Below are 23,913 nucleotides of genomic sequence, written 5' to 3'. Positions count from 1 at the left end.
AATGAGCTTGTGTTAAGCTGTGAACAATTCCCAATAACTCTGGAACAATAATTATACGAGTATAATTATGAATAGCTACTTATTAATTTTCGTTTTATTTCTTTTTTCTTTTTAAAAGAAAGTTTGTAAGATACAATAAAAGTAACAAAGGGCTAGAAAATCTTCCCTTAGGTATTTAATTATATTATACGTAAATGCATTTTTAATGATATAAACAAATCAAATGGCAAAATGAAAATGGAGTTTTCTACATTGAATATTTAAACAAGGGTACTTGACTGATTGTCGTGATTTATATTATGAACACATAATTTATTATTATTAATTTTATAAATAGTAAATTTTCAGTATAAAAAGTCCTACATTTTACTATAAAAAATTACAAGGATTATCCATGTATATCTACAAACAGATTAATCCAAATCAATGGAAGAATAAGAAACGTCACTATCAATATTAGAATCATCAGGGATCAATGTTCTGGATGTGCAATCATTAGTAGACTGAACGAGTGTGATATCTTCTTCTGTGTCTGTCGGATTTTTAGACGAGGATATATTATATTGAGAGCTCTCAATGGATCGATTAATGTCCATTTGTTCACTCATATTATCTATAATATTCTCATCAGAGTCTACAAGGAAGTGTGTCTCAAGGAGGCCTGTTAGATTCTGAACACTAATAACTTTTGGAGCTGGTCGGATTTTATCTTCAGCTTCTAGAAAGAAGGATAATGAATGCAAGGACTTTGAAGATAATTCCTCTTCACGCCTTTGTCTCATAGTTTCGTCCTTTTTTGAAAATAAAAGGTTTTGTAGAGAAGAAATCCGTCCACGTATTTCACTGAGGCTACGATGTGCGTTTCGTCTCTCAATTCTTTTTTCAACAGCAGACTTTTCACGACGTTTTTTTTTCTTTAATCTTCTTGGAGGAGGTATAGGTGGTTCAAGACCTGGAGGATAGTCTGGTAAGGAGTAGCGATGATGATTTGAATTCGTGAAGGATTCTAAAAAGTTTGACTCATGTAACTGATCCTTTGATTGGAAAAACTGAAAGCCGAAAGGTATATCAAAATTAAATATTAGGTAACTAAACATTTATGATAAAATAGGCAAGGTCAAGTGGGCTCAAAAGAGGTGATCCTTACGTTAAAAGGCTTGTCTCAAGAAATTAAATGAACTTATAAATTGTTTTTCATCTTTTCGTTGTATTTATTATAGGTCTTAACTATCAGTTCTACATAAGCAACATTAATTTGGAAATAAATAAAATCTTGAAAATTTCAACTAAAGAAAAAAATCATCTACATTCATATGTTGTTTCACTAAAATAACTGAGAGTTAAAGTTAATTATGTTTAAAGCTTACTCTTTTGTGTAGAAGACAATATCAAACAAATAACAAACGTTTGTATTAATATTAAAAACATCAGGAATCAATGTTCTGTATCATTAACAGATTGTACTTTGCCCAAAAAAACATAAAATCATTTTAATAAATTTAATGAGCAGTTTGATAGGCCATAGCTTATGTAAACATTTTATCATATTTTAAAGCAAAAAGTTATGAGCCGAAAACTGAAATACACTTATTTGACCTCCCATCTTATTTGATCATGACCAAACCTATTACTGATTTATTGATGATAATACTTACCGTTGATTGAGTAAGATTAGAAGGTCTACTATTATCATTATAATTTGGCTTTTGAAGTGAATGGGAAGAAATATGAAGTAACTTTGAGCAAAGCTCCGACATACTACGTTTATATCTATCACTCTCATCCCGTGTCATATTATACTTTTCATGGACCGAGGGTTTGAAATATGTGACGACTTCTTTTCTTGTATCTTTATCATAGTAAACTTCCCTCTCAAGCGAAGCTTGCCTCTCTTTCTGGGATTGAGTAGTAGTTGTTGAGTCGTCCTTATCTTCCTTTTTTTTGACAGATAATTCAGAGAGAGAAGCAAATTTTGCCTTTCTCCGGAAAGACTCTGTTTTAAACTTATTTCGACGAGAGTTGGATTGGCTAAAGTAAGGCTCCTTATCAACAAGATCCTCTAAATCTCCATCGATATCTTCAACGTGACCACGTATCATTACACTTTCCGATACTTCGCTTGGATCACTCGTTCCAGAGTTGTTTATGGCTTTCACTCGGAACTTATAATATGATCCAGGAATAAGATCAGAAACAAGAATGTTCTCTGAAGTATTCGAATACTTAGCCTTGAGCCACAGTGCCCATTGATCCCTATAATATTCAATTAGGTAACGAACTGCACTATTGTTGTCTGTATCATGATCCCACGAAAGCATAACATCTGTGAGTCCCACTTCCACAGTTGGACGTGAAGGTATTTTAGGCACTGATTCTACCTTTATATTTAATTCAATATCTGATACTCCGTGCTCATTGGCCGCTTCTAAAGTCCAAATCCCGGTGTGTTTTGTAGAAGCAGATTCAATTTTAAAAACGATATTATCAATAGATTGAATCAACACGAACCCTGATTCCATTAATATCTTCATTTCATTTTCTCTTCGATAAACTCTAACATCCGGTTTGGGGATAGAAATTAGAGGACATTTAATTCGAATAATTTCATCCTCTCGAAATCGGTACTTTCTTCTCAAGCCTCCCACATCAAATTCAGGAGGTGAAATCAAGTTAATTTTAGTTTCCCAATTAATCCGTCCTATAGTGTTAACAGCAGAACATCTTAAAACACCAACATCCTCTGGTTGAAGATTGTCTACAATAAGTTCGGTTGCATTTTGTGTATGCACCATGGAAATTCCGTCCGCTAAAAATATTTGTTCATCATCCTTATACCAGTGGAAATTTGGGTGAGGAGTGCCAAGGGCTTCGAGCCTAAAGTGAAGAGTATCATGGATTTTATATGCATATTTATGATTCGGGGTTGTTACCCAATAGGGAGCTATAGGAAGTAAATAAATTTATCACAATTAAGACGCAAAATGAGCATTATATCAAGTAATACCAACCTATATTAACACCTGGAATATTGATTACAAAAGCTTCTGAAGGAAGCGAGGGTAATGAGAGCCCAGCGTCCGTCACTGCACTCACTCGAAAGCGATATAACATCCCTGATAGAATATTAGAGAGCCTACATTCTGTAACACCCGGATCATCTGTTCCCACAACACGTACCCATTCATTCATACCCAGATCCCACATTTCCACCAAGTAACCCTGGATTTTGACATTTCCACGACGAGAAGGGCCCTTCCATTTGAGTGTTATCTCATCAGTTAATTCACTGTCATCAGTCTTAATCTTTGTTAGTTTGACAATTGGCCGTCCAGGTTCCGTAGGGAGTATAACCGACGGCTTGGATTCAGATTTGGAGTCGTTATCTGATTTTTGTTGACCTTTACTATCTCCATGACGTCCACGGTTGGAGGAGGAGTTGGAGTTCCCCATTTAATGACTCTTTTTATGTAAAAATGAAACAATACATGAGAAAATTAGGTGCAAAATGTTTTCGATCAAATATATTCGTGACATAAGTAATTTTAAATAAAAAACAAATATGCCCATATAGAGGAAGATATGATAGTTTAAAGTAAAACATTCTGCAATTTTTGAATATAATCTCAAGGAACTTTCCTAATTTTCCAAAGAATGAGTAGTATACTGTACAATAAGGAAAGTTACTTTATTCTCTCTATTAAAAGCTTGATATTATTAATAAAGTGTAAAGAAGCATAGAAAAGTATTATTTTTTTTAATATTCTGATTACCCTTTATTTCTTGTGCACATAATATATACAATAAATAAAAGTTTGCTTAGCCTATTTATCAAAAACCTAAGGATGTAGATTTAATCACATATAAAATATCCAATGTATATCTTACCTGAAAATGAATTACTCTTGAACAAAATAAAAAATGAATGATGGAGAATGTATTCCCGGCAAGAAACTCTCCCATCCGGACTTTTATGGGAGGAAACTATGTAATGAACGGAAACCTATGTAAATATTCACTCACGGAAAACGTATGTCTTTGAGTCCGAACACCCTAGACTCTTTCACAAAAGCAACTACATAATAACTAATATGATTACTTTTTTTAAAGTTTGGGCGTGTGTGTTGATATTTATGTGTGTAAGTAGGTGCTTGCTTTTTCAGGTCTTTCGTTATTGGTAAGGCTATTTTAGTGTCCTTACACAATATGTGTTGTTTGATAGACGTGTACAGTATAATAATTATTATCCAAGTATCCTTAGACATTTGGGTTGTTGCTTATTTTCATTTTTCCATGTTTGTTTGTTTCTTTGAACATGTTTCACAGGGATTATGCTCTCTCGTAAGAGAGAAAGGTATATACTATTGAATAGGATGAAAAGTAGTTACCTGACTCCTTAACGTAATATTTAAATTCATAAGTAGTCAGTTATGTCTGACCTTCATGACCCATAACGTATGACAAATCAGTGAAAAATTCAAAGTGACTTTCAACAACTACATATTGTTAGTATGTCTTTCTTTTTTATGAATAATATTATCATATTTTTATCAATCCCTTCTTTTCGGCAAAGGTCCGAGTGGGTCATCCTGAATTATTAATTGATTTTGTAGAGAATAAATCAATAAATGATTATAGTATATAAAATAAACTTACTTGAATCATTTGAAGACATTCCCTCTATTTAAAATCCATGGAGGAATAAATATCTTCTAAGCGAGTAGTTTTATGGAGCAGACGTTGAGGATTCCAAAGGAAATCCTAGAATGAAGAAAATAAAACATATTAACACTGCTTTTACTTTTAAAGGTGTTTACTACGGATTATCGTGGAGAAACCTTACATAAATTGAAGATGTTCATCCCCCTCCCCCTCTTCTGAGGCATTTATAATGAAGTAAGAGGTTGCGTGTATCAGCTTGTAGTTCCGTAAATTCAGTTAATACATTTTTATATAGTACATTATAATCTGCTTAAGCCAGGACCGACAAAATCTGTCTTATCGAATTTATTATATACTATGCAGTCTATTATTTATAACTAATTCAGGAATTTTATAAATTTCCACTATAAAAGAAAATTTGTACTAAGAGTTGATCCTTAAACGGGTTGGATTGTGTGTGCCATTTATTAATGAAGTAGAGAAATGTGAAGTAAAGATGAACTGTTAGTAGACTTATTCATGAATATTTAAAGTACAAATGCAATAATATAAATAAAAATCACTGTATTGATAACATTTCAATTGTTAAATCTTGAATAAATATCTCTAAGAATTCCAGTAAAACGATAAGCATTTTTATATAGTATGTACACGGTGGGGCAGCAAAACATGGACTGTTAATTAATGTTTATTTTCTCACTAATACAGGAAGGTTTTGTGATTATTTTTTGACATTCTGGTTCAGCCATTCTTTGTGCATAAATAAGCTATTATAAACATTTCACCATCTCATCATCATGAGTGAGCCAAACCCCAAAAGGGAGTGCATCTGAGATCTCCTACATGCTTAGATTGAGGTTACGAGGACTATGGAAATTGTGAAGTGCGCCAGGAGTCTGGTTTTCAAGCTGGCCCAAATGAAGAATGAAGGAAAATACCTATCCAGAAAAATAGGAAGTGGATGGCACAATTTAAAAGGGAAGCTAGTAGAGTTCCTATCCAATTTGGAGAAGAAGATCAATGAGGGCCATCAAATCGATGAATCGCCTCGCCAACAACTTATCCGTGGCTGATAGGATCATCAAAGGGGTCTGTGAAGGGTGATTTGGGATTATCCTCATATATGAGGGCCCCACTCAACATTCTGACAGGGGTCATGAAGTAAGTAAAAGTAAGTTAGAACTTATATCAATTGAATTAGTATCGATTCTTTTGCAATCAGTTAATATAATTTTATCAAAATTTAAAACTCACTCATAGAAGATAAATTTGAGAATATCGTAACGCTCATTACAGAGGGGATAGTTGCAACAAAGTTTGTAATTTTTCTCGCATTGTTTATTCTTCTTTATTGTTTTATATATTTATACCACACATCAAACATATTTTTTAGACAGGGAAGGGCCCTGAAGAGGATTGTGAGAGTGAATTTCTCTGTTCTTTAATACTGATCCGTTTTCTATAACATATCTTAATCTGCTACAATTCATGGAAAGTTAATAAGTACATATCTTAAAAGGAATAGTTATTTAAGCCTAAAATAATTATCATCAGTCTAATTTTCTCTATTTCTTTTATTTTTGGCTCGTCCCTATTTGCAGGGACAGTTACAACATTAGGCAGTTTCAAATGCAATTTGTAAAAAACTAATGACTTGTATCATCTTTAAATAGATTCCACCAATAGCAGGTATGTTCTATTACATTTTGACGTGTCTGAGTCAAACCACCTCCGAGTAATTGAGCCAAAAGCAAAAAGTATCCACATTCTACAACTTAGTAATATATGATCATATTTTTCGTACTATTTGCTCGTATAGTACAATTATACCTTGAGATACGAGTGCCCACCATACAAGGTATATTTTGGGCAAAAATTTGTGTTGCCATACGAGTTGTTATTGAGATACGCACTGTCGAGAGTTGACAAAGGTACCACTTTAAGCTTCATTACCATAGATGAAAATAATACTATCCACCCACATGTTTGAAAAAATAAAAATAAATAACGTCCTCACCCCGAACAATTAAAAGAATGTCTTGCAGGAGAGCAACTTAGCTGTTATGCTGCATCATCAAATTAGTTGTGATCAGCTATGAGATGCATGGAATAAACGCAACCCCTACTCTAGCAATGATATATGGAGTAATTAGTGTCATGTCGATCCTCAATTCTACTCCGAGTCCAACAAGGATTTACATTCATTACTTCTCCGCGTTCCTCTATGTCATTCATGAGCAAACCCATTCTTTGTTACACTTTATAGTTTATATTACGTATAATATGTTCTCTCCTCAATAATGGAAGAAGAATAAGAACAGTTTTAGAAAATGAGAAAACACATATTCAGTTAGCAACTACAAAAAGCCGGGTGTTCCTCTTTCATTATATACTCATAACTTTGACTTACGGGCTTTTTTTTTTAAAGTAAATAGGAGAGAATTAAATCCGTATGTTAAGGTATCACTCTAGTCAAAATTAATTAAACTAATGTTAAAAAAACGAGAGAAATGCGGGTGGTTTTTCTATATGAGTATATATATTTTTAAAGATATACATATATCAAGTATCCGGGTCCACCCTTTCTTCCTGTTTTATTTTGTATTAGGTATAAGTAGTGTTGTGTCAGTCCTCATTGATTCGGTCCAGTCTTAGGACTGAAAGTCCTTGGACCAATCCTTAAGACCGTCGGTCCTTGGGAACAGTTCTTAAAACCGTCGGTCCTTGGGACCAGTTCTTAAGACCGTTGGTCCTTAGGACCGCTCCTGAACTGTCAGTCTTTCTAATTTTTCATAAAAATATTGATTGTTCATTAGGTCAAATAAGATTATGATTATTGCAGATATTTTGCAAAACATATTCCTATTCATTATAATACAATATAATTCGGACATATTTTATTTTACTTAGTTATATGACTTATTATATTCTATAGCAGATTAATTTCAAAAAAGGAACAAAATCCTCATTGACGTCACGAGGGATAGATTTTACCTTCTTTAAGCACTGACAAGTGGAACTAGACTGGACCGTGGTCCTCCGTCTAATATAAGGTCCTACAGAACACTAGGCATAAGGGATATAAAGTTAGGATGATAAGTAGTCAAATTCGGGTTTGTGAACGGAACACAACATTTAACGGCATTCACCAGAATACACATTTAATTAACAGTACAACATTTTATTTTAACTCTGAATACTAAAAATGGGATTTTAGCATTCTGTTCCACTAATTATCGTGGCAATTATTTATTAAATGCGAATGCCTTTGTGTAGGTGTGAGTGTTCGTCCTTCAATCACAGCCAAATTAAAGAATCAATTTTTCTGAATTTTTTTATAGAGGTTTTTAAGACTTTAAAAACGGTTCTAGTAACAACTTTTATGGCATTCAAGGCCATACCGGCCTTAAAATAACAATTGTCTAAAAACGAATATTACGACGAACAATCGACTTTTTCCTATAAAAAAAATAGAAGACCGTATGGAATCGCTGTAGTTATGGACAACACGCTTAGCAAAAGTTATTTTCTTGAACTTAATGTGTGTAGGTTTGCACCCACGTGATTCCTAGAGAAAGAAATATACTTTATGTTTATGAACTTCACCAAAAGATTCATAGGTTAGACGGAATAAATGTAATACAATAATATTTACTTATCCTTAATCAGTATAACTCCATCTAACCAATTAAATGAACAATAAAATAATTATAAAGACCGTAGAATTTAAGAATGATTGTTCCTGCATGTTGGTTTGTATCTTTGTACACTTTTTTAAAGGAGATTATAATATTTAGAGAAGGAAATAAAAAGAAGCGAGAATAAGACAAAGGATTTTTGACAATAATATGAAAGATCAGTGAACGATAGTTTGACTTTAATATTTTTCTTCTCTAAACCTTATAATCTCCGTTAAACATGCCTCAAGAATAATTCTTAATATTTTACAATCTGAATTTCTAAGTGTCCCGGGCAACACCGTGCAAACCAACTCTATATTCTTTTAAAAAAGTGGGAAAAGATACATAAAAATATGCAGCGAGAATAATTCTTAAAATTGTCCAGTTTTTATTTTTTGTTTTATATGAAGCTGAGGAGTTCAGAATTCCTTATAATTTCTTAATGTCCTGGACAACACCGGGAAAACTTACTCTTGAAGTTAAAATCTCGTGGACTATCAGTGTTACCACTCAATAAAAAAATACTGTCTTTCAAAGATAACGTCTGAACTTCTTTTGAAACTTTCTCTGAAATTAAGTGTTGCAAAGAACACAACACTTATTTTTATCTTTTGAAAAGCATGTTCTCCAATTCATAAAATTTTATAGTTATTATTTTTTCTAATATGAAAACATACCATTTTTAAATAAATCGAAATGTTCCCTTCATAAAAATGGGTTACAAAGGTCATCACATAATGCTTGGGGATTGATGATTAAGTTCATGGTTTCAAAGACCCAAACATGAGTTAATAGGGGTTATAGACCGCAAAGGGGGCTATATAAAGCTACACAGCCGTTATAACAGTTTAATTTAAATTGTTGTTTAATAAAATCAAGTTGACTTTTAAAAAGTAGCAGTGACATCCTGAAACTTGTATAAAAAAAGAAAAAAAAGTATCTGTATTATTTTTTGAGAAAAGTTATTATATATGTTAATAGAATAAAATGCTTTTGAAATATTGAAGTCGACCGTAACCATTTTAACCGCGGAATAATTTGAAGTGTTTCACAAAATAACTATAAAAAATCTTATATTTTCTAAATTTTGCTATAATGACAAGTTTTGACTGAATAAAGGGTGCCCTAGTGTCTATTCTTGTGCATCAAACAGTCCCTATGGTAGCAAAAGTGCATGTGCAGAGATATATTTTTCCATTATATTTGTGTTTCATTTCAAATCTTTTTTTTTTTTTTTTCCAAAATGGAAATAACTTGTTCTGGATCCCTATTTTTTACGTTAACATAGGAAGCCTATGACAAGTGCCGCCATTCCTCTTCTTAAACTGGCATTGCTCATCTGTTTGATCAGATCTGTTGATCTAAAAACCTACTGATCTTGTTTATTACAATTTACTCAATATAATCGCCTGATAGTATGAATGTGTTGGCCACTGATGAATAATCTATGGAATAGAACGAACTTCCCTGATCACATCATTCTGGAATGTATCTACTCACACATATATTAAGAGCAAATAGATCCATCTGCAGGGGTTGGGCTGGAGGGCCTGTTGCCCTCCCCAAATTAAGGAATTTTAGCTTTTAACTAGAAATTTTTCCCCTCATTCGGGCAATTTATGCAGCAGAGGAAAGCATTAAATAATTGAAATTTTTTCCAAAAATTGAATTTTTTTCGAATAGCTTTTTGATTTTTTTATTGTGTTCTAAAAAAAAATTGATTTATTTTTGCATTCTGATTTTCTGCACATATCCATGTCTGATAGCTGGAAAACAGCCAGTAAAATTCCATGTCGAATGGAATGATAAGTTGAAATTAAAACTAGGTGCTGGAATTCCTAATACTAAACATTAACTGGCGGAAAAAGGAAATCAGGATTGAAGACCTTGTAAAACCCTGAAGCTAAATCATAGAAATATTCCATAGGCAGGGGCGTTTACAATTTGTGGGCTGGAAGGGTTGTACTCCTCCCCAAATTAGGGATTTTTTGCTTTTAACTAAAATTTAATTTTTTGTAAATAGTTAGATTTTTGAAAAAAATTTCTAAAATTAAAATTGTTTTTAAAAAAAAATTAAATATATGAAATATAATTTTTGAAATTTTTTTCCGAAAAATTTAATTTTTTGTAAATACCTTTAGATTTTTGAATTTTTTTTCGAAAGAGTTTAATATTTGATTTTTTTTTTCCAAAAAATTAATATTTGAGTTTTTTGATTTATCTGAAAACCTGGAGATTTTTGAAATTTTTTTATAGAATTTTTTTTTTTTTTTTTTTTAAATATAATCCTGGGGACGCCCCTGATATTGATACAAAGACATGTAAGGTGGTTGACACTCTTAATGTAAATTCTCTCAAAAACTCTGTCAAGCAAGTTTTAGGAGGATAAGGCTCTGGACGTTTAATGTGTCAAGTGTAAAAAAAATAAAAAAATATTTGCACTTGGTAAGTATGCTTAGATACAAATTATATGCATGCACAAGGTACATAATATCAAGTCACCCATTCCATATTCAATTATAGTAGTACTTAACGTGCTGATCAATAGGTCGGTGTTTTTCAACTTTTTTCGGAAAAGGTGGACTAGGTAAGGAAATAACCTATACAAAATTTCATTTTCCTACGACGTCATCATTAGGTAGCACATCTAGTTCAAAGTTTGAAATGAGATAAATGCTCTGCATTTTGTCCATAAATATTAAAATACAGCATTATTCCTTATTTTACACAAATTGATGATGATTACTAACTTTTTTTGTTAATGTTCCTTAAATTGGTATGTAAATCTGTGAAGTATATTGTTTTTTCTCTAGGAATGACCGGGACGCGAAACTATGGACATTTATTCGTTCGAATAACTTCTACAGAGTGCGATGTCCATGAACTACAACGATTTCACAGTAAAGTTAACTATTTTCAAAAGCTACGGTATTGAGCATAAACAGAAAAAAACATAAGAAAAATTTAACTTTCATTTCTGAAAATGTAGAAAAAAAAATGAGGTGCGCTATACGCAAAATCATCAAATTTTCCTAACTTTTTCTCTTTTTTGCTCAATAAGACCATTTTTGATAAAAAACTTTTTCAAATTTTTTTATAGTATTGTCCTTGTGTCTGAATCCAAGCCTACGGTAAATATATGGTGGACTCATACAATAAACCCTTTAACACCAATTGCAACTATGGATAGTTATACCGAAGTATCCAAAAGCTTCATCCTTACGAGTTTCTTGTGTGATAATTTGAGAAATGGGTCCAAATCCTTTAATAATTAAAATATAAACTTCGGGAGGGCCAAAAAATTAAGACGGATGTTGGGTACAAAATAGGGTACTCCCACCTCTAGTGTCAAAAATGGTTGCATTTAGATTTTGATGGGTTTAGGTGTGTAATATGCTTTGTAGAAGATCCTGATAAAGTAAATTATTGGACTATAGGTGCTTTACATCAAAACAGTTGTTTGGGAACTGGTCTGTATTTATTAAATGGTAAGAGCAGGCATAAATAGATGGCAATCCATGTAGGGGCTAATTCCGTTTTTTGTTTTTTTTATCGTTTCATCGTTTAACCTTTTTGCTCAAAGAATATCCTTTTCTTGTTCCTACATCAACTTCTTCAAATTGACAAAATTGACTTATGTGGTAGATAAAATGATGATTGGTTTTTACTTCAAAAGGTACTTTTTTAATAAATTCATGATCATAATTCTTCGATAAAACATTTTTGTACTCTCCTGTAAAAATGGGTTTTTCTTAACTTTGCTTCAGTATAATTAAATCTAAGTAAAGATTGCTCCCTGCTTCTTTATCAGGGTAAATCATTTCGCGTTATTGGTAATGATGCTTCTATTCTTCTGTCGTTTAACCTTTTTGTAGGAGAAAAATATGTTATTGAGCTCCGTTCAAAGAATGCCCTTTTGTTGTTCCTACATCATCTTCTTCGTCTTTACAAAATTGACTTATATCTAGAACTACTTCATTTTCCAAAGACGACTTCAATCCTTTAATTTTAATAATAGGATCAATATCTAATTCACGTTCTTTGTTCTGTTTCTTTCTTTCTAATTTTCTAACCATTTTTCTAATTCGTATCAATATACTGTTACGGTTTTTTAATACTTTATAAGTCCTTTCAACTATTTTCAACACTAAATCTACTTCTACAATGTCTTCTAATCCACACTGATGTTTCTCCAGACCTACAAATATTCCTTTTCCAGATATCCTAATTGAATCTATTTTAGAACGCTATTATCTTCTTCTATAACTTCCTCAGATGACTTCACACATTCGTAAAATAACTCACAATATTTATAAACACTATTACTAATAACTTCATCGTCTTGAAATTCACCTTATCTATCCGACTCGAAGGACCATCTCTTCCCTTAGAGACAAGACTTGCAAATCAAGCTTTTAAAGGATAACCTTGGATTTTAGCTAAACCGGTTCTCCCTAAGGATTTTAGTGTTGAATAATAATGTTTATAGATTTTACTAGAATAAAATCAGTATTTTTCAAATTGTCTAATGAAATAAGACCTCTTATTTAAAAAAAAAAACCAAACTGTTGAGGTCGATGTAAGTGAAGTGGATGAGTTGTAGAAGTCCCTCAAGTGGTAGGGCAAGTTAAAATTATCCTCTTTTGGCCGGACAAACCCAAGTCCGGCTTTAGCCGACTTGAGGCTCAATTTGGATTGTTAAAGGTCTCAGAAGAGACTGAAAAATATTATAATTTGTTGTCGGCTGTGGACGATAAAGTTCTTGATGTCGTTGACAATGAGGAGGAGAGTTTGAGTGATACTCCTTACTCCGACCTGAAGTCCAAAATCACAAAAAATACAAGATATCAACTCAGGACAAGAAGACAGTTTATTTCAGAAGTGTGGAAGTTAATGTGTAGTAATCTCTCCAGATCAATTGTAAATAAACCACGCCTTAGTATCCCCAGGCTAATGAACTAATTGAGAGAGCACATATGGCATTAAAAGAAGCATTGAGAGATCGCCTAACTGAGACTCAAAAATGTTGGGCAAATGCACTACATAGGGTGTTATTCTATCTGAGAACGACCCCAGAAGTGATACCGGTGTTTCTCCAGCCAAGTAGTGAACCTAGACCTAGTCATTATATTTCAGTTAATGATGAAATTTCATCCGAGGAGAAGAGACTTCGTCAAATCGGTCATCATGAGCGCTCCTATTAAGGGGCTGTTTAATACTCTGTATGAAGATCCATTTGAAATTTTAAAAAAATACCTAGACTACTTCATTCTGAATAGGAGAGGAACTCCAACCAAGCAATCCATCAATAGATTGAAAGCTGCCTACATGTCTCAATAGTTCTTATTTTATTTAATTTTATAATTTCTACTCTCGTGGTTCGGAATCCCGAGCCAAAAAAGGAATGTTAAGACTTACGTAGGGGGCATAAATTTGCATATATTAGATGGTGGGGCAAACATATAGAAAGTGCAACTTTATGTCTATTAAAACTATTTTATGTAAAATAACTAAAAATGTCTTCTTGCTATCTATATTCACTAAGTAAGGAGTATTAGCCTTTTTCATAATTTGATCGAGATGTGCGACCTAAAGATGACCTCGTAGTACAATGCTATTTTGAATAGATAATAGTCATACCACATGATTACTTTTCTCCAGTACCCATAATCAAAATTCGAAAAAAGTTTGGAATAAGACTGGTCTACTGATCACGAACATATTTTTAGTTCAGTGATTCGTATCAAATCTGATTATTGAGAATTTAGGATTTAAACTTTTAATGATGACAGAAATCAATCATAAATATGAACCTTATTTTATTTACAGCAAAATTTTATAATGATTTAAAAAAAAGTTATTCAATCTGAAATTTATTTTATACTGGATGATGCAGCAAAATATCTTCCATTTTGTTGATTTGTGCCAATAGATGAACGATTGTAATTAAATTATTCTTCGATGTATTAACGCATAAACAATTGGTTACAAAACAAAACAAATTTGAGCTCTCTAGTATACATATGTACACTAGGATAGGGCAGCAAAACGTGGACTCGAGAGATGGATTTAGAAATACATCAATAATTGTACATTATCATTAAAAGGCAAAAATAATGTTTACAAAACATGTAGACAGTACTTTTGCAAAACTTTTTTCACTCCCTATCGCTTCCTTCATTATCAATCACAGCCTTTACACGTCCCTGAAGGCCATGCAGGAGTTGATTACAAACTCCTCTAACTAGGCAGCCGCGTTAGAGGGGGCGCCGTTCTGAGTTCACACATAGTTACCCTCAGGGTAGTTGGTCTTCAGCCATGGTAAGATGATGTACCTAAGAACAGATGCATCCTTTTTCCATTAGAGACCACAACGCCGAGGACCATTGATTAGGCCGGATATTTGGTGTGGAAAATTCCTTGGATCTCTTCTTTTGTTTGCGCAAGGCAAAAATTGTTCCGGTAGTTGTGGAATTGATCAACTGTGAAAATATTCCTGTCCGGGAAAAAAAATTCCCAATTGACTCATTTACCTTAATCCATTTGAGGATTTTCTTGCACCTCTGGAGCCTACTGGCTTTCATGTTCTCTGTCAAAAAGTGTTCTTTGTGAAAGAAACTAATCCCAAGTTCTACTTTATAGCCCTCCTGAAGCCAAAAAGAAGTCGTTGGCGATGCAATTCATCTACTTAGTGGGATCATCCATTATATTATTCTCCAAACTTAACAAGAACTTTGTATCCCTCTTTAAATTATGTCATCCACTTCTTGAAATCCAGGAAAAGTCTTCTCCAATTTTTTTTTTTATCTTGGCCAATTTAAAACTTAACAATGTCCGATATCTTCATCACTTCAACTGGAGCATCTAGGAGATCTGAGATGCGCTGCCTATTTTGCTTGTTGCTCACTCATGATGATGAAATGACTAAATGTTTAGTATAGTTTTTTTTTTTTTTACAAAAAGGTAAGTGGAAATCTAATATCAAAAAATAGTCCATAAACTTTTTTCATACTATTGAGAAAATAAACATTAATTAACAGTCCACGTTTTGCTGCCCTGCCATGTACATGTATAGGTCGTTTCAAAAGGAAACAGATTTGAAGAAATTTGATTTGTGAGGTCTTCAAGATGCAGAAATTACCATTTCGATGAATTTTTGATTAGTTATTATATATCGTTAATCAAAGCAATGATAGGTAAGTATGTATAATCAATCATTGAAAAGCTATGAAATAGCAATAACAGTAATGTTATAATTTGTTTGTTTTTTATAAAGAGACATGATCTTAAATTCTTTAAGGTGGGTTCGTTTTTGATTTTTTTAAATTTTTATTAGCTTAATATTAATTAACTATATATTTTGGAATAAAAAAGTGTTAGTCGTAAAGTCATAAAATTAGAAGGAATGGTATGATTTAAAACAATCATAACTTAATTCATGTAGTGAAAAAAATCTAAAATACACTTTTATAGTAAAATATAATAAATGTACAAAAAATAATATATAAATGATTTCAGTTTACCTTTTAAATTCGTTTAGTAAAACCTCAAATATATCTTGGAGGCCATTCTTGACTCAAAAGCATCAACAATTCCGTATGAAGCGTTGGAGGAGTCTTATGAAAGACCTCAAAGATCATAGTGGCCGTATGATTTTCTTCTCTGATGAAGAATTTACGGATTGTATGTCTAGTTACTTCCAGAATAAATCATTCATAATCGCAATATATGGCACTTTCTTGTACAAAAAAAAAAGACTATTTAAATAAATTTGTTTAATAATGGGGGCTGTATTCTGATTGATTGTTCTAAAATTGAAAAGTTGGGGAAAATGTTCTAGAAAAACTAAAATTATGCATATTTGTGTAGCTGAGATCAAATAGAAAAAATAGGTGTTCAGGATTTTTTAAAACTACGTATATTTTTTTGAAACAGCTTAATGTACATTTATTAAGCACTAGGTAGAATTTTAATTAATGTCGAAAAAAATACTACCATGCATACATATAAATAATAAAAATCCAATAGTACATAGACAAATACTAGCATATATACATATTTAAGAATACATTTACAAATCAATATCACGTATTCGTATATATTTGTAAGGATCTATATATAAAGGCCTTATCAATAGTTAAAAGGTAATGTAGGTCAAGCATTTTGTGTGTCTATGTACTGTACAATAAACTAGTGTTGTGTGGGTCCATTCCAGTGTTCGAACCAATCCTAACAGTCATTGGAAAAGTTCCTTTGGACAGTCAACATTAGAACTGATTAAAAAGGAAAGAAGAAGTGACGTTATTTAGAACCGAACTTAAAAATTTTGTTGGACTTATGTGGAGGAATGAACTGGACCAGACCGATAGTGCAGTCTTCAGTCCTAAATTAAAATCGAAAAAAACTACATTAGACTGTTCCCTTTTTGGGCTAATATTCTGTTCTATGATATACGAGCTATATTGCTCGGAGTTATTAGGTCTTGAAAAACAGATAAAAACTAGACAAATTTTGCTTTGATAATTTTAATATGGCGGGAGCATTTTGGGCATGTTTTGGAGGAGAGCAGCTTACTGTCCTGACATGTGATTATATCATATACAAGCAGTTGTAACAAGGGAGAGGGAGGATGGAAATAAAGAAGGACATAAGCAAGAATTACTCCAATGACGATCATCAATTCTACTCTGAGTCCAACAAGGGCTTACAAATCCTCAGAGTTATTCATTCTTTTATATGAAGACACATGAATAATCAATCCTGTTTCATATAAAAGTACTATAAAAGGAAGTACACACCTTAATAATGACAACACTAAGGAAAAAAAATTCACCCATTAGTTTGTCATCTCGAAAAAATGGATGTGTTACAAAATACTTCCAATTTTCATAACTACAGAGGTATATTTTTCTTTTCTTTTGTAATTTGACACGCTGAGCTTAAGCAACACATACTCGTTGCTAGATTGTAATTTTTAAATCAAGTAGTTATGCAGCTCTAAAATACTAAGCCTACACTAAAAAATAAGGCCTCCATAGTCAGATAGACACACTTTGCTTTATTAGTATAAAAAAGGATGTTCCTACTTTTTGTTCAACGTCAACTATCAATTTTATTAGGGTTAAATTTTGCTAATTTACATATTGTGCTTGAGAAACTGAAAATGATTGCACACATCTTAAATAATTATTTATAACAAGGTGAAAATATATTTTAAGGTCTAACCAAAGCATAAAAAATATTAAAAGTACAATTTCAGACTAATAGTATCATATCTGGAACTATATAAGAAGCATTGAAAGGGAAATTTTGACCCAAAAATTTCCAATTTTTTTTTTTTTTTTTCAAATCAAAATAGCCTGTACTATGCCAAAAATGGCTGGAGCGGCCACAAAATTTTCCTTAATCAGTTTTTTATTGTTTCCAGCAGAAAATATTGTGCAAGAAATCAAAAAGATTAATCCTATAACGGAAAAACTAATCTAAATATTTTAAATTTTAAATACCCATAAATTGATATCATTATTTGTATATGTATATATATTATATATATATGTATTAGTATATGTATTCAATTTATCGAGTCATTTTTATCTATGTGAAAATTGCAGGAATCCCGGCGAGCGTATATTTAAAAAAAAAAATACTAATGTATTTGTAATCTATAAAATATTTGTGCAATTATTAATTCTTCAATTTTATTTTCTAAAATTAAAATATGATTAACAGGCAGGGAGTAAGGTTTAGCGGCTATATTGGTCCCGGTTCTTTGATTTTATGTTTATGTTTAATACAATAGTTTTCAATGTGAGGACCTTTAGGGGAAGAAAGGGGGGTACATGAAGATGAAGAATCGATGATGGATTTTAGTCAACATATGTTTCGCACAAGGGGTGCCTCAGCTAAAAATGTATTTGTGTAGGGGCTTTTGGTTAGTAAAGTTTGGGAAACCCTGGCTTAAGAAATATTTTAGTTATCATATTATAGGGTCCTTACAAGCTTAGTAGTGGACCTGAATCCATAATATACCCCACCCTTCGTTCTTTTATTTACACCATCTGGTGCCTAAAACCACTTTTACAGATCCATAAGAAGCCTGTAGCTATTTGGAACTCAGATACAACTGTATCACGCTGGCGACGTAAAAAATCATTAGAAAAAACTGCATTTGCACAAAAAAAAAAAAAAAACTCAGAAAATTGGCTTATTGATTAAAGCTAATTAATTTTTTTATAATATATATTGTATTTTCTTTATACATATATTTTATATAGGAACAAAAGCAAAAGAACCGAGACCAATAAGCAATATATTTCGGCCTCGGTTTGACTTAGTCGGTTCCAGTTCTAGCGGTTTAAGAACCGGAACCGTAAGACCAATAAAGGCACAACTTTGGTAATTAGCAACTACATACCTTAGTAAATGGCTTGTTATGTACATATGTTATATAGGGGCTTTGCTCTGTATGTCTTAGAGACAGCAAAGAGCAGCAAGACTATATGTGGAATGTCTCTGATTCAATGGATAATTATGGCACAAATATATAAACATATCAAGCTCACCATATGTATGCCTGACCCACATAAAGTGTTAATTGACGTTTCTGTATATAAGTACTTGTATATAATTGTACTTATCATGAAAAGCTATATCCTTTATCTCACTCTTTTTCTCTCAAATTGTAGAGCCCAGGAACATTATTTTCCTTCTCGACTTGTGTATTTTGTTCCCTCTTTGTTCAGCTTTCGTTCTCACTGTAGTATATGAACACCTTAGACTATTTTGGAGTAAACTATTTGTTTTTTGTGTGTACTAATTTTCTATATGCATGTAATGTAAAGTGAAGGTATACCTACCTAAGGTAGAAACAAAAAAATAAGATCTTCTAGGAAAAGGAAAGCCGTCTCCCCTCCTCAACTACTATTTAAGAAGCAAACAAGAAGAAGTAAAAAGCCATAATAATTAATTGATTCACCTTTAATATAGGACCATGAAATGTAATTAAATACTAATTTTATGCAGTCTAAGTTTGGAGTATTCTTGAAATCGGATCTGTGAACGAGTCATTTGTCTTAGGGCACACAATTGAGTCGTGAGGCATTGTGATGTTTCCAAGGCGAGTCTTGAGTCATAAAAGACAACATCAAGTCCATTCTTTGTCAATTTGTTGATTGACAGGAGTCAATCAGAAAAGGGAACCTAAGAATAGAGCCGAGAATCATAATAAAAATAGGATTTTTTTCTGTTCTACTACAGAGAACCGATTTTTTTAAAAATGATTCAGTTCATTTAAAAAAAAGAACAGAAACTACCATAATCTAAAATTGGAGCCCAAAATTCATGGTAAATTAAGATTGTTAAAGTAATAAGCAACTTTGGGCATTAATTTCAATTACTAGTAATTTATATCTAATATCAATTTATTGTGTTAATTAAACCAACATTGGAACAATTTGATACAGCCTTGAGCCCTGCCACTGATACATTCTTTACTACCAAAATTGTTGCAAACCAATGTCCTTCCATTGCTCTTCAGTTTGGGAACAAGAAAATTTCATATGGTGTCAACTCCAATGAATATGGTGGCTGAGGCATGATTGTGGCGTTTTTTTGTTTTTTTTTTGGCAAAAATATCCAACAATTATTTTGGTCAAAATTAGGCAGTTTCCGAACATACTTTGCAGACACTCGTTTCATGCCCAAAACTGTAGTTATTAGAAATTTCCCCTCGTCAATTATCTTCGTAATAGGGGGGGGGGCATGGTAATTAACCTACATTAAAAGCAAGTTTATTCTTTTATTTTGATCATTTTCCGTATTCACTTTCTCTGCCATATTAGCCTCTGCAAACTTCTGAGATTCTGAAGGAGTTAATGGTGTCAGTAGTGTAAACCCGAATAAATAATGAACTTTCCCGAAGAATTCAATAAATTTTTTATTGATATATTTTGTTGATTTCCCTTTGATATCCTAAAGCAGTCCGTTGAATAATGCGACATATTTTGAACTTTACTTTGGTGGATAAATAAAGACCGTTAAATCCACATTACAAATTTATTTTCAGTCCTTCCCTGATTTTTTCTTCACTTAGGAATCTAAAATATCTTGTTTTCCAACAAACTAGGAATTCAAGCTCCACTAAATAATGGTAAGATGGTTCAGTTCTGAAAAAAAAACCTTATTCATTTGATAGAACAAAGAAGGGGAGACTAGATCCAAGTCTGTTCTTCATGATTTTTGCTTCTTTTCCAAGAAATATTTTGGTGAAGACTCAATTTCTTTATCCAGTCTATAAGGTTAAATCTTATTACTAAATCATATAAATTGCTCTGTTAGGATAATTTTTGGACGTATTGTCTAAATTGATGTTAAGATCTTCTAAAAGTAATAGAGAAGATAAATCCTTATTTTGATTATTTATAATGGCTTGAAAGAACAAAGTGGAGCGCTCATAAGGACTCTATGCACTTATAAGTGAAAATTTAACGGCATTATGCCTATTCTATGCCATTCACTTTTTTTGTGGATATTCTTTCAGGCAAGATTCTATTTGAATTAGAGCCTGAAAAAAAGTAGGGAAATATTTTTGGCAAGTAGACTGGGCAATTAAATTGACAAGAAGTAGATTCCTCCACCCAAACGTCTTAAAGATTAATTATATCTGGACTAAATGTTAGTTTATGACTCATCAATGCATGTCACGTTTACTATCCTTTCCTCTCCCACCAGTATTAATATCTTGTTAATACCCAAATTTGATTTTGTATCATTCTTTTTTGTAACTCTTGTTGAATGTTCTGCAAATAAGCATTCAATAATATCCAAAGATGAAAATAATGCTATCCACCGCTATGTTAAAAAAAAAAAACCCAAAATTATCGTAGTAACCCTGATAATTTGAAGAATTTTTGGAGAAGCGCAGCTTGGCTGTCATGAAGTTGTATTAGATTAGCTGTGAACATCTTTGAGGGGGTGGGAAAGGAAGTAAACACAAATCCTACTCTGTATCTAGTCAAAACATTGCTCAGAATTAGTTCGAAGTCGATCATAAACTTTAGTCTTAGTCCAACAAATACTTTTTATTATTGTAACCATAATCATAACTTCCCAACCAATGGTGTATAGCTTTGAATGGTTACAATATTAATCCATTATCTTACTAAGTTAATATCAAGGTTGAATAACTTACCAAATGTTCAAATTTGAGGAAAAGGATCCAGTCTTGGATCATTTGTGTCCTGTAAAACGGATTCAATAGTACGTAGAACGTCAACAAACAATTTCTTTATCATCATCACGACCCAAAAAAGACAACAAAATTGTTTTAATGTATAATTGTGATGGATATCTCCGAAATTTGAAAAAAAATTATGTTCAATTTAAAAATAACACCTTAATTAAATTTACTCCTTATAATCTTCCTTAATGTAAGTTTAAATAAAAAATAATTTCCATTTATATGAAATATAATGCGTATATTATGGTTAGTTTATTGTTATAAACTGTATTTATTCTAAGACTCATTGTACCTACTATTCCAATATTACTTATTTTTCTTGTGATTAGTCCTAACTTGTTTTAAATAAAATATTATGGATGTAAGTAGATTAAATAGATATAAAAATTAGGAGTATCTAATTTTTTAACATTAAATGACATTCAATTTTATTATATGATTGTTATAAGTCAAAATTAATTGAATATCGGATATGCACAAGATACATGTCTTTTGTAATGTCCCACTCCATATTAATATTCATCCAAATCTGACAAAGTTCATTGGAATTTGTACTGGCAAAAAGATTCCCTCTCTCTATGCCATCAAAAAGGCAATGGACTACCAAACTAAAGTAGTTTTGTGAAAGATTAAGGGCCCAAAAATGTTATTAATATTACTTCAAAATTGAAAACTTATCAAGAAAAAAAATAATTTTTAGTATTGCAATTCAGTTGAAAATCAAGGAGTTTTTAACCAACACTATAACAAATGATATTCAGAAGAATATGGTCATTAGTAAATTGATTTCTTTAAATGTTCGAGTTGGCATGGAACCTAAGTCTCGTCAAGCCCTCATGAAGCGTTTAATATCAATGAAGCCCGATATGATATGTCCACAGGATATAAAAACCGCTTTCCCAACAACTTGTAACTATGTGTATCCCCAGGATTTTTAGAAGTTATATTACCGACTCAGATAAGAAAAAGGGGTGTTTTAACATTAGTGTCGAATAAACGCTTACGACCCTAACAAGAAATCGTTAACTTTTTTAGTCAATTATTAATAGTCAAATAAATGATGATATTCCTTTATTACTTGTTGGTGAGTTGAATGTGGATCTCGACAGGGATGATGGATACTACTCGGATAAGTCCATTCTAAATAAAATTATCTGGCAAGTTAACTTAGTAGATGTTATGAAGGCCACATCTTCAGAAGAAACAGTTTTCTGGAGTTTTTTCCTTTTTGACTAGAATTAAGACTGTCAAGTATTGCCCGTAACATAGTTCAGATTATAAAATAATTGAATTACAACCTTTTGGTAACTTGAAGATTCAATGTTTTTTTTATAGGACCATGAAAACTAGACTAGTCGACTCTTCTCATTCAAATGTTTCTGCCAAACAATGCTTTGGAAATCAATGATTGGAGACCCATAACAGTTTTAATCCAATTATATAGGGTCCTTTCGGGTGTTATTGCCAGGCCAATAGAGCCAATTCTCAACAAAAGGATCGGATCCCATCAAAAAGGCCTTTTGAAAAACAGGATGATTTCAGATATATCACGCAACATTCAATGTTCGATAGAATCATTGCGTTCGAATAAAATGTTCGGTGCTTTAAGTACAATTGATTTCATTAAAGCGTTTGATTTTATTTATGATCGACAAATCCATTATTCTGTCAAACAATTACTGCCCGCTCGTTTTTTTAACCCAGTGAGGGTACTGTTATTAAATGGGACCTCTACAATCACCTTGGATGGTCTTGAAAGTTCTCCGATTCTACTTAAAGGGAGCTGCAGACAGGGATTGCTCCCCCTATTTTTATTGCTGCAATTGAGGAGTTTGGCGCGAGTACTCTGGATTTTGAGTTAATTTTGGAAACAAAAAACATATTTTAGACATACATGCCGATTATATAGCTATTTATGTGGAAGGAAATTCGGAATTGCAGTTGAAGAAGAGGATTGAAATTTTACTTTATTAAAGGAATAATATTGAGCTCTGAAGTAAATAAAACACATATTGAAGCTTGATTCATTTAACAACAGCAAAAGTTGCAGTTGTAATAATTATAATTGCATTTTTTTTTTTTGCATCTCTGGTAATACCATTTACACAGGTTAAGTGTTGCATGAATCAATTAAAAATAATAGTGCATTTTCATGGTCATCACAAGTTCAATCAAGTTGTTATAATATAAATATTATGTGTCGAATGGTTTATGTTTTATAATTCTTTTTTACTTCTCTTGTTTACTACAGATTCAACTCTAATTGGTCTGAGAGCGATGTTTTCCCAACTGAAGGAATATGTGGAGTGGCTTGTTACTTTAAAATCCCTTAAACTG

General features: G+C 32.1%; 1 protein-coding gene across 2 annotated transcripts; it reads right to left on the bottom strand.

Moving 5' to 3' along the window:
• Positions 1-259: 259 nt before the first annotated feature.
• LOC121129300 (uncharacterized) lies at positions 260-16,077 on the bottom strand. Of its 2 annotated transcripts, XM_071893402.1 has the most exons (6): positions 15,863-16,048; positions 4,654-4,758; positions 3,886-4,586; positions 3,009-3,459; positions 1,656-2,941; positions 260-1,049 (listed from the first exon to the last, which is right to left on the bottom strand). In XM_071893402.1, the coding sequence occupies exons 4-6, from the start codon at positions 3,448-3,450 to the stop codon at positions 414-416; spliced, it is 2,364 nt and encodes a 787-aa protein (XP_071749503.1). In that variant the 5' UTR covers positions 3,451-3,459; positions 3,886-4,586; positions 4,654-4,758; positions 15,863-16,048; the 3' UTR covers positions 260-413. The 2 variants fall into 2 exon arrangements, with proteins under 2 accessions (XP_071749503.1, XP_040580941.1); XM_040725007.2 differs by lacking the exon at positions 3,886-4,586 and having other exon boundaries at positions 15,863-16,077.
• Positions 16,078-23,913: the final 7,836 nt, after the last annotated feature.

Source organism: Lepeophtheirus salmonis, chromosome 14 (genome assembly GCF_016086655.4).
Source record: "Lepeophtheirus salmonis chromosome 14, UVic_Lsal_1.4, whole genome shotgun sequence".
Lineage (NCBI taxonomy): Eukaryota > Metazoa > Arthropoda > Copepoda > Siphonostomatoida > Caligidae > Lepeophtheirus > Lepeophtheirus salmonis.
The sequence above is the reverse complement of the archived record's forward strand: the minus strand, read 5'-3'. Positions and strand labels throughout refer to the sequence as shown.

Excerpts from the sequence above, each read along its gene's own strand:
- LOC121129300 (XM_040725007.2), bottom strand. The coding sequence starts at position 3,450 with ATGGGGAACTCCAACTCCTCCTCCAACCGTGGACGTCATGGAGATAGT. Across the intron at positions 2,942-3,008 it reads TATTCCAGGTGTTAATATAG|CTCCCTATTGGGTAACAACC; the intron begins GTTGGTATTACT and ends TACTTCCTATAG. Across the intron at positions 1,050-1,655 it reads CTAATCTTACTCAATCAACG|TTTTTCCAATCAAAGGATCA; the intron begins GTAAGTATTATC and ends TTCGGCTTTCAG.